The sequence below is a fragment of the Lichenostomus cassidix genome, chromosome 6, assembly GCF_008360975.1.
Source record: "Lichenostomus cassidix isolate B80296 chromosome 6, HeHo_3.0, whole genome shotgun sequence".
Classification (NCBI taxonomy): domain Eukaryota; kingdom Metazoa; phylum Chordata; class Aves; order Passeriformes; family Meliphagidae; genus Lichenostomus; species Lichenostomus cassidix.
Genome location: NC_139487.1, coordinates 13221642 through 13233830, shown reverse-complemented (window position 1 = coordinate 13233830; position 12189 = coordinate 13221642). Strand labels below are relative to the sequence as shown.

General features: G+C 36.6%; 1 protein-coding gene across 3 annotated transcripts in view; it reads right to left on the bottom strand.

Annotated features, from left to right (window-relative positions):
* Positions 1–12189, bottom strand: part of LCOR (ligand dependent nuclear receptor corepressor) — a 90939-nt gene that overhangs the window by 53275 nt on the left and 25475 nt on the right. For all 3 annotated transcript variants that reach the window (XM_085065039.1, XM_085065034.1, XM_085065035.1), the window contains exons 2-3: positions 6796–6861; positions 6302–6381 (exon numbers count right to left, since the gene is read on the bottom strand). In XM_085065039.1, coding sequence (XP_084921165.1) covers positions 6302–6381; positions 6796–6861 — 146 coding nt within the window. The remainder of the gene's footprint in view (positions 1–6301; positions 6382–6795; positions 6862–12189) is intronic.

Genomic DNA, 12189 nt, shown 5'->3' with positions numbered 1-12189 from the left:
GCAAAAAAATTTTTAATTCAAGGGACAAACAGAGAATTCAGAATTGAAGGAAATGTTACCCCTTCAACCTGATCTGACACCCTGTCCTTTAACAGACTATAGCTCTGGAAGAAGCCTAAAATAAAAACAACACTTGGCCAACACACTGAATTTCAAATCTTCCTAGCACTTTCTGCAACTAAAACAATATACTGTTAATACTGGCCGGGCACCTCAGTGGAAACAGAGTCCAGCAGCACCCTGCCTCACCATAAACAAATGTACTTTATGTTACGTATATAAAGGCAATGTAAGAAGAGTACAATTTACTCTGCTGAGGCTAACTAAAGCAGCACACTTGCTACATAGAGCAGAAATGAAGAAAAAGGGATCAGCCAGAAGAAAAAAATTCTAAGTGGCTTATGCTGGTGAACATCTGAATAAAGGATCTCTTAATCTGCATTTAGGAGAGGAGAGGAATAATAGCAAGAAAATGGCAGCACTAAGATGGTACCCCTCAAACTAAGGAGCATCTCCTTACATGTATGGTTTTTATCAGTGTCCATGCTAAGACAACAAAACATAAAGAAATACAGTTATGTAAAAGAGTAAGATTTAACCTTGCACATAGGAAAAAAAATCTTCTGGCATCCTCAGTACAGCACTGATTATGTGAGATAAAATATACTGGAAGTATTTCTGCTTATTGCACTTTTTAATTGTTTTCTTTGTACCACAATTATTCCAGCAAGCTGCAGTTTGTTTCATCCCGGAAGGAAAATTCAAGTTCTCACACTAAGTATTTGATTGTGATTGCTATTCAAAGTCAACTTGTAAAAGTGAGGGGTGTTTGGTTTGGGAGTGTCTGGCTGGTTGGTTTGTCTTGGGGTTTTTTGTTGGTTTTGGGTGGGGGGTTGTTGATTTTTAGGGGCTTTTTTCCCACATTTTCCAGATTTTTTTTGCAATAACCATTATTCAGAACCACTATTTTCAGGCTTACCCACTCACTCTACAGTCCTAAATCACATCAAAGTTTTCAGTAGCAACATGCAGGTAGCAGGAAGAAGAAAAACCCGTCAATATCTAGACAGCATTGGCATAGTTTGGGGGTTTTTTTCAGGGTATTTATAACTAATCAGTTACTTTTATGTATTATTTATAACACAGGATTCTTTCTATTCTCTTTGTGCTTCTCTTCAGGTGGGAAGCATGCCCCAGAGCATTCCTGGAATCCACCAGTGAACATGCAGTATCACTATACTAAACAATACACCTTCAGAGAAAGACACCTGGATCAGTTTGCACATGCTCTCTGAGGGCTAAAGCTCTTTTTGTACATTAAGATAAACAGCACAACTACATAATTAAGTCAAAGAGCCTTAGAAATACAGAGCTCAGGTTTTCAAAATGCAAGGTCAATGCATGACCTTGCGAGACCACCTAATTGTGGGCAGCCTGGCCATGTCAGCACTAGGGCTGGATGCTCACTGAGAGCCTCCTTGTAGGAAATGTTGATACAGCAAATCCAAATGCTAAACTGCTGACATGAAGAGAACTGTATGATGCAGGCTGTTATTGTGTAGATGTGGAAACAGTAGTTTCATGTTTAAGCCACAGGACACACACAGATGGAGTGGGAAGAGCCCACAGGCTAGAACAGGATGAGATAATTCCCATCCATCCTCATGGAGAAAAAGGAGGGAGGCTGCTCACAGACCACCCATGGCTGACTGGTCAACCCATGGACCCTAGGGATACAACCCAAACTCCCACCCTACCTTAAGGCAAAATCAGGAACACTGAGTAAGAAAGGAATGTTTCAACATCCCTAGGTTGTCTTCACCAATGCATCTTTTTTCTTAAATCTGTATAATATTTTTAATTCACAGTCAATGCAAAGGAGAACAATTTTCTGTAGACAAGCCTTAAGGGCTTCTACCTGCAAGACAGTATCATTCTTGTTGCTTTCATTTCAGTGCTATTCAGTTTGTTTACATCTCTCAAAATGCTACAGTCAGCTGAGGCTTCACCAGCATTTAGTTTTCCCTCTCCAGGTATTAACACAAATTCCTCTCTTGATACAGTCCCCAAAATATTTTGCTATTTTTACAATCCTATCACTTTTCAGACATCTATAACTTGTGACTTGACAAAACAAGTCTGTCTGTCCTGTTTTTCAAATTTATCAAGATCACTTTCAATTCTGAGCATGTCCTTTAAAGCATCTACAACTGCTTCCAGCTTAGCATTAATAAAAATTCAGATGGTTCAATTAGTTTTAAGACCTCCCTCACATATGTATTTTTATAGTAAGTTGACTGATGTCATAGTTATCAAATTCAAAACAAACAGTTAATCCACAGCTATTGATTATCATTTATTATCTATAGTAGGGGGAGAAGAAATATACCAGTGGAAACACAATATGCTTACATTAACATTGATACACAAGCAAAGCTGCAACCCTGTATTACCACTAAATACAGCTGGAGAGCATCACAAACAGCCTCTTCAAGTTTTAGCGTCTATATAAAATTATTTTAAAATTACACTATACAAAATTGACAGTCTAAATGCTTGAGTTTTTTAAGCGATGAAATCCATTAAAAATGTTTTAGAGCATGTTCCAGCACGCTTAGGGATCTCTGTACACAGTTTAAACACGTTCTGAAGCCATCAAAAATTGTAGGAGGTCTGCAACTTCAACTCATTTTCAGGTATTTCCTTTGCCACTTTCAATTATTCTACACGTTAATGCTTTAGATGAGTGCTAACTCCTCTTTAGAATTACTCAGACATTTACCAAAGCTCACATCTTACTGTTTATGTTCCTCCACAGTGAAAGGCCACCATATTTGTGTAAAAGAATTACAAGTGTTTAAAAATACCCAAATAATATCAGAGCAACTTTGAATTTTAAAATTACTCCTTCAAATGCTGTACCCTACCACACTTCTTCACAAATGAAAGAATTCTGAGAGATCCTTTTACTGAAACCCAGGTATTTTAGAGAACTTTGCAGACCAGAATCGATCTTCTGGCATCAGCAGCATAAGAACCCAGAATATGCTCCTAGAAGTCATTTTCTCTCTTCCTATTTTTGTAGCTTAAATATATCTATAAAATAGTTAGTGTGCTTAGGAGTATTATCCTTCTTGTTCTGCTCTCACCAACTAATGAGATTAGTGGTGTGTCCATGTGTGTGTGTTCCTTTTTCCTCTTAATACATATGAATTGCTTTATGTCACTATAGACAATAGTGTTTTCTTTTCCACGTGAATATATGCAACTGAATCCTCTTTAAGGATTAATTTTTCAGTTTCTCCTTTCTTCTGGCCTTTCTTAAACTAGGCTTGAGCTCCAACTATGAGCAAATGATACTAGAGACTACCTCACTTGATACAAACATTCTACATGGAGCTGAAGATATCTTCTGGAATGATAGCTCTGTCAGACTATTTAACAAGCCACACAGAAAAATTAGGAATCATAATTAAATTGGGATAAGTCAAGTGCATTTCAAGTTCAATCCATTTGAATTGATGAATTCTCTGTACCACAACCTTTTAGAAGGAAAAGTGATAAAGAACACAAGCAATAGAGAATTACCACAATTGCACATTATCTAAATGTGAGTTCATCAGATTTGGTCCCATGAAACCAAATCTTTCTCTCACCATGTGCAGGCAGCCAGAGCTGCTAACTGTTTGGGTTTTTTTGTCTTTCTTGCCCATCAAGGCACCCACATTAATAACCTGGTAGCAGCTCTTTAGGTAACTAGTTATTCTCTGATCATACCATACAGAAACAATTATGTATTCTGCATTCTGTGATTTAAAAAAATCCAGTTTCTAAAAGTTCTACATTATTGCACATAACCCTTTGGATTTGGGAAAAAAATATGTTTGGGAAGATGCCAGCTCCCTACTTTGTCTGTATTTTATTATCCCTTTCAAATGAAGACATTTAAGTCCATTTCTCTATCAAGACCTGTCTTGTATTTTGACTGCCAAAATGCAGGTATTTACTTTGTATTTGCAATTAGAACTACTGTTACAAATAAACTAATCTTTTTAGACTACTTCAGCAGATGGTTTTCCATCCTTTGAAGAAGTCATGTCATTGAATCTGACTGCTTGCAAAAACAATAACCAATATCACTGAAAGGGTGGGAGAGCTAATGTAGATTTTCGCCCTTTAAGCAGCTCTGCCAATAAACTAATACTGGCTTTCAGTTCTCATCCTGGAGTCCAGAACTCCATTCTACTTACGCACAAGAGCTGGTCTCATAAGTTACAGGTAATTCTTAAGGGCAAATGAAATCCAGAAAAAAAAACCTGGAGATTTTTATTGATTTTGAACTTGTTACACAAGGTCGCTCACAGGTGAAAATCAAGTACATTTATTAATTATTCAACTAATCCAAAAGGAGATATTGGTAATTATATACACAAAAGTAAAAAAAAACCAAAAAAACAGGCCAGCCACAGCCACACGCTATCCTAACACATGACTTGTGGCTATCCTGCTCCTAGCTACAGTATCAATTACACACCTTTTCATTCCATAACTCAGCACTATACAAGCACCAACCCAAACCAACCCTGCCCGGTTCTTTTCCAAACACGTTGAGAGGATGCACATGAACAACCTGCAACACCCTAAATAGAAGAGTTAAAGTCCAGATGTTCAGCAGAAGAGGTGTCAAATAAACTAGTACCATTTCTAATTTAGTTGAGCTACATTAGCTGAAGACTGTCCAATATTTACCTAAAAACCAAATTAAGCTACAAATTTTTGTCTAACAATTATGTCTCTGATATTTTAATTCCAATTAACATGTTATCAAATTCACACTATTTGAAGGCTCTCATGAAAGAATCATATTTAACTCTGTATTGCAAGCTAATGGCAACAGTGCCAGCAGGGCAGGAATCTGCTGCACCCACAGAGGAAAGGAAGCATTCGTACCCTATCATCTCACAGCTGATACACAAAAAACCCTAGACCTGAAAGGAGCCACATTCATCCCTCAAAAACAAAACAATCAAAAAAAGACAAACCAAAAAGCCAAAATACCTAAACCCAACAGAACGGACAGAGAGGCTGGAGGGCAGTAAGACTGCCTTTTTGAATACCTACCCATACACTGTCAGATTGGCCCAGACTACAAACAGTCTCCTACCCAACACAAAATTAATTTCTGAATTCAATGGCTTAACTAGAGCTGTGCTTAATACTAGATTTTGTCCTTTTATGAGATGAGGCAAGAAAAAAGACAGAACTCCTTACACCACAAGCATACATACTTGTCACCTGCTGGCAGTCTCAATAAAAATACTATGACTTACACCTTTTCTAAATAAAAGCATTCCTAAACCTCCTCCCATGCCTTAACAAAAACTGTAATACAAAAACAGGCATGAACTGGCAGCATGGCAAGTATCAGTGTCAACAAGGTACTTCCTTTACGGACAAGCCATGCAGCTACATGTTAACTGCTGAAGAGGAAAGAGTGCTTTTGTTTCATTCCTAAATTGATACAAATCCACTCTGGTGTTGTTTTACAATGTGCAGGAAGAAGTAGTAGTTACAAATTCCAGTAAATGAAGTTTTGCCAAGACAGATGATCCTTCCTTCCTATGTTATAGAACAATTACAATTTCAACACGTGGGCTAAGCAACAATCAGTATAGCACCATAGCTTTTGTTTTATGTACAACTATAATCTCCTTAAGAAAACAAACTGCGAGTTTATTGTGTTGGCAAACCTGACTTGTCCATGTTTAGGTTCTGACTTCATTATGAAGAAGCACAGTACAAAATCTACCATGCACAAGAGCACTTTAATAAAAGGACATGGCCCACAGGGAAGGAGATTCCAAGATACAGAACAAGACTCTAGATTGTTAAAATGGACCACATTTCCATACTGAAGATAAGCCCATCATCTGACTGCAGTAAACATGCACAAGCCACAGTCTGGCTCCCTTGGAGAGGGTTTCATGATTCTCAACAAGATCTCTTACAAAGAACTCAAGAAAACCCAAAACAAATAAAAAACACCCAACAGAAAGAGCTAATGCACAGGGGAATGAAAAAGAAACCCACCACCTACATTACATACTACAAAAAAAAAGTTGCAGAGAAAGAGGCAAGTCTGTTAATTAATTTGCATATTTTAATTCCAAAACCCTTTTTCGAAAGGAGGGGAAAGGGGTAGGAGGTTGCAGGTTTTACACGTTCAGTTAACTAGGAGCAGCAAACTCCCTCCCTTTGTCCCTCCCCTACAACTACTAGCTTCACACATCTGCATTGTTACCTTCACTTTTTCTCTTCTCAGGCAGCAGAAAAGACAATTTTCATCAAAAGACCAATCAGAAACACCTTCAGGCTCACAGTCTGTAAATCAGAAGAATAGCAAATTACTTCATATTCATAAACCACGACAACTGGAGCCAAAAGAGAAATGCCGAATTAAATACCTGTTTCACAACATTCTTGCCTGCATTCTGAAGATTCAGGCTTCATTTCAGCCATTTTTCTAAATCCCCAGATTACCAAACTATATACATTTTATCTATGCACAACAAATCTGTTTTTCTGAGCACTGCAAAATACACTCCCAGCTACATAAAGATGAACGCACACTCATTAGTAATTTTAGCCAATATGAAACTAACTGTGAGCACTGCCTGGGGGAGGGGGAAAAAAAAGCACAAATCACCACGGTAACACACATTTTCTAGAGGCAGAGCTGGGGCTGCTTCTGTCATTAGAAATGCAGAACAAGATACAAACATAGAGATTGAATACCTTTAAACAAACTGAGATCTTTTAATAATCCAGGTCCAAACAGGCCTTCTAGAATACTTTCAAACCCTAAAAGCAAATAAAAGAATTGTTAGCTTTCTAGATTAAGTACGTCACTATAATATTCACAATAGCAGTTCTATATTTATCTGTTCCAAGAACAGAGCTCAATGTGTTTTCTCCAAGTATTACAAGATACATGGGTCAATTGTGATGACTGAACTACTGATAAATCATAGCACAATCTAGAGTCCACTGACTCCTGTACTTTTGTAAATAGCTTGGTTAAAAACAAAGAACATTACAACATTGAAATAAACCATTTTGAAAAGAACATAGGAAGCTGCAAGTTCTACAACATAACCAGGCAATTTCTACACAAATAAAAACACTCTCATTTAAGCCTCCGAACTGAAAGAAGGTACATTTTCCCAATTAAAAAAAATACATTCTTCCATCTCAGCGGCATTCAGTTCCTTCTCTGAATTTCGGTGAACAGTAGAATCAGTGCTTTCTGAAGAGTTGCCGTTTTGAGGAGAGAAAATTAAAAGGAGAGGGATTCAGCATTGCCATATCACTAGGGAATGAAATTTCAATCACAGATCTGCATCCAAGACACACACAGTCCGATTTACTTCAATGCCACAATTTACACCTCACTCAAAATAAATCTAATCAATTTGATTTTATTCCAAAAGAGGGAAAACCTGCACCAAAATTACTGCCATTATTTGGAAATGTTAAATCAATATTACACTAACCCCCTGCTGGCAGTAAAAAATCCAGGGCTATTAACTACCCAATACGTGAGAAGACGGGTTAGCAGAGTGAATGTGAAAAGTACAAAGATTATTTTAAGAGAGATAGACAAATTCCACCTGCTTATAAAAATGTATAAAAATGCAATATGACCAGAAAAATTCAGGACTACAACTTACTATATTGCATACCTCCCACCCCCCAACACTTTTGCTTTAGGTTTAAGAATGGTTTGCAAGTAGCAAGGGGTTTCTAGCTTTTCCTACTTCTTTGAATCTTTGAGCAGCAGCAGAAGAAAAAAAAAAAGAAAAAAAGAAAGTAACAAAAATATGGTCTTAAATTTAGAGAAACTTGCATGGGTGAATCAGGGACAGATAAACTGCCCAAAATAGCAATGTTTAAGAAATCAGTCAAAATCTAAATGATCATGTACTATGAAGGAAATAATTTATTACACTTCAAAAGAGCAGTAATTCTAAAACAATTCTAACTTCATCCAGATCTAATATCAAAGTTATGTTTTGGGGAGCAGTCTTCAAAATGAAACAACAAATAGCATTACACCCCTCTAGGTGTCAGCAAGAGTGTCAGTGCACCAACACCTTCAGCTATCAGATGCAGGATCCTGCAGAATTTGCACCCTGCAACATGACTTAGATGGCCAAAGCATTGCTGGGGTACAACACTAAAAATCTAATCTCAGAAAGGACCAAGGAAAAAAAACCAAAAAAAAATCCCCAAAATAAAAAAAAAAAACCCAAAAAAAACCAAAAACCAAAACCAACAAACAGCCTGAAGTGAAGAGAAACAGGAAGAAATCAGAAAACAAGGTGGAAGAGGAGAACCTGGAAACACATCCCATTGAACAGCACCTTGTCAGGCAGAGAAGTAGCACTGCCTCCAAAAAAAGCCAATTCAGGCTTCAGGAAGTGGCAGGAACAGTGGGAAAGGGCCGACCAACCTGACCTAGAAGAAAAATAGGAGAATCAGGGTATTGACCCATAGGTTTATAATGTTGAATAGTTTACAATGTTTTTAACGTATGGGTAATGACCTCTCAGAATTTGCCTCTGAAATGAATCCTTAGGAAAATAGCTAACCAACCTCGTTCTTAATCTTTTTGTTTAAAACTTACATATATAAAAATCAAAAGACCTCAGAAATTTTACTCAAACTCATCAATCTTTAAATAGTAACTGCCAGTGACTCATGCCCCACAGTTTGCCATGCATGCAATTGCACACTGAAGTCCCTGCCAAGTTTTACAGCTTGGATATTGTACGATCATAGTTTGCTAGCCCACTGTTCTGAGTGATGCTAATGCCACTCGGGTTTTATTAATATTAAATATTGGATTTAGCAGTTGCATAGCAACAGCAGAACATCTTATGTGCAATGTTTGACATTAAAAAAGGCAAATAAGGGAAGTATGAATGTATTCAAAAATTATACTAGAGACTGGTAAAACTGCCATGAAGCTGAGCCCTATTCCCCCCAAATGCAAAGTGCAATGCAGCAAAGGCAGTTTAAGCCCTGTGATCTCCTGTTCAGTCATTCAGGGCTCCAAAAGAGCAACTGTGTACAGTTAATCATGCAGAATACATTGAAAACAAAATCTTGAAAAAGGAGCTGCCTACTTTTTATAGTATTTTTTCTCTCCATTGTCACTGCTCTTAGAAGCTTGAAAAGAACATTTCTTTTCCCACCGATTGTCCTTTTCCATTTGGCAGATGATATTTTCCTGCATTTCAAATGGAACAGAAATTAACATGGCTGCCTCTGCTAAATTCCGGTTTCTGTATTTTCATCATCTGTATTTTAGGGTCTGACAGTTCATAGCAGCTGAAGAGCAGAGCCAGTGGAAAAGTTGCAGGAATAACAGAATTAGAAGAAATAAAAAGAAAGAAGATTCCAATATTTTAGAAATCAGTATTATTTATATATCAGATTAAATTTTCAGTATCAGTAGTACTTAGATCTTGGATATGCTCTTCACAATCAAAGCAGCCACACATTTAACTCTTACAAATGTTACTGGTGACCTTTACAAAAAACATCTTTTGGGTGTTAGTGTAAGAATTTAGAAAAAAAAAATTTAATTTAAAAAAAAATACATTTATGAAGTGTAAAACATCTCTTCCCCAGAAGGCTCTCTAGGAAGTGAAGAATTAGAAAAAATAAATCCCAGAACAAAGAAAGAAAACACTTAGTACTGAAGCAAGGGTGGACTAACTTTTTTAATGCAGAGGTTGTTACGCACTTATTGCTATTTCACAATTCTTAGCTCTACAAGTAAATCATTCCTTAAAACATCCTCTGATAAAAATCAGAATATGTATGTGCCATTTTTATGCTAAGAGTAGCAAGGAAAGAAAGTAAAACTAAAGAAAAGTGTGGGGAAAAAAAGGGTTGACTATGCAGCCTTCAGCATGATCAATTTTCACTGGTTTTGTCTCTGTAACTAAACAGTTTTATTTCAATCTTTTCTTGGCATTTTTATCCCTCTGTAACCAAATGTCATAAATTTAAACTGTAATTGTAGTTTGATGGCTAATGGTTTAAGACAACAATTTAAAACAACAGTTTAACTTGAACTTTGCAAAGAAAAAAAAATCCAGTTAGGCCTTCATGTCATCTTTTCCCTTAAAACTGAGAGCCCTTGTAATCATTAAGTAGCTATGAGGCTCCTTGAGACAACAGTATTAGAGAAGTCGATAGTCCATGAGAGGACTTTACTGGCTGATCTCTAGCAATGTGGATTAGCCAAAGACACATTCTCCACCATAAAAAACAGGAATGCAAGATCTTCAGAAAGATATAGGGATGCATTTCTGGAGTGCCATTGACACAGAGTCTAGCATGTCAAACAATGCTTTTTTTCCCCCTCAATACTGCACAGCTCAAATATATCTTTGAATAGTCACTACATAATTCAGCCCTACATATGTATCTAGTTAAAGTGGTAAAGCTTGACTTTAACTTCGAGGTACAAATAATTTTGGGGGTAGTAAAAAAAAGACAGACTACAATTGGTCTGAATGTATTATTACATAAATTGCTAATAACTCAAAAAAAATCAACATAGCAAGGGCAGAAAATAAAAACCAACATGCATAGTTGTCAACTCTTCAGCCCTTATCTGCGCATTTCAGTTTAATCTGTGAATAACAATTTCTAAACTAAACCTCAATAGACTAAATAAGTATTAGCCAGGGCAGCAGTTAAGTATAGTAGGCCACAGAAACAGAGAATCAGAATATCCAGAGTTGGAAGGGACCCACAGGAAACAAATCCAACTGCAATGGACCGGTTGCAATAGAAATTAAGACAAGTGATTAATCAGCATTTATTTATAATAAACAGTCAGCCTAATATATAGCAATTTGCACATTAAAAGGACAACTTCAAAAAGCTGGAAATTGAGTCAAGTCACTTAAGACATTAGTTGTCTATGTATTTTGTTTCAGTTTCTTAACTGTCTAAGAATGTATTAGAAACCATAAAAACCATGGGGAAAAAAACTTGACTTGCTAAATGGGAAAAAAAAAATTAAAAAACCAAACCCAAGTAACTAAGAGTAAAAGCACAAAGAGGAGACAAGAGGTTGGAAGACGGACAGAAAGATTCAGAGCAGAGAAGATAAATCAAAATTCAGAAATGTTGCAAAAGTCAGCGAAGAGATGCACATAGCTTTAAAGTAAGCAAAGATAAAATCAAAACCAAGGCACATATAGACTGGATTTTTTAGGTAATATATGTAAGAATATGGTAGTATATCATGAAACATTAGTTAGAATGGCATATAATCATTCATCAAAATCTATCAAGGTGGTGTTACTAACATCTGTAAGTTAACTGTCTTAATATTCAATGGACATACATTCGTTTTCTGTGAGTTACTCAAAGAGTATTTGCAGCAGCATTTAATTCCAGAAAGGCCTGAAATACTGAGGAAGTCCCAATGGGCTCAAAAAAGAAAAAAATTTAATTTCTTTGAAATGTCAAAACATTAAACAAGTAAGTACTGGGGTCTCAAATTGGTAAACATTTTCAAAACCAATGAACAGCTCTCAGGAATTGATAGCAAAAATTATGTCAATCAACATGGGCTCAAAGAAATTTTTATTAGACTCTTACAAAACTGTAATTTTAATTAACAACAGATCTGATACAATATTTTTAGACTTTTGGCCTGGCATGACACATCTTGACTAAAACCAGAAAGAAAAAACCCCAAAGTTAAAAAAAAAGGCCTAAGCCAAACCAAACAAAAACCAGTCAAATAAATATGAAATAGATTAAAAATCAATTAAGTGACAGTTCTTGAAATATAGGTGTCAATGGGAAACTACTGGTAGCAAGGTCCATCAGGTGCTGCTTCTTGGCCCTGTGCCATTTACCATTTCATTCCTAGTCAGTGACTTGGAAGAAAGCAGTCACTAAATTTGCTGGAGCTACAAAGACAGGAAGAGCAGCAAGTAACAAAAGGCCCAGGTCACAGAGGCTGCTTACCAAAGCAAATGCAATTAAATACTACTTGGAAAGGGGGGTAGGGGGAATGGAGAAAGCCACAGATCACACATCTAGGAACAGGAAAAACAGCTTCCCAAAGACATACCCAGATGCAGCAGTTGAAAC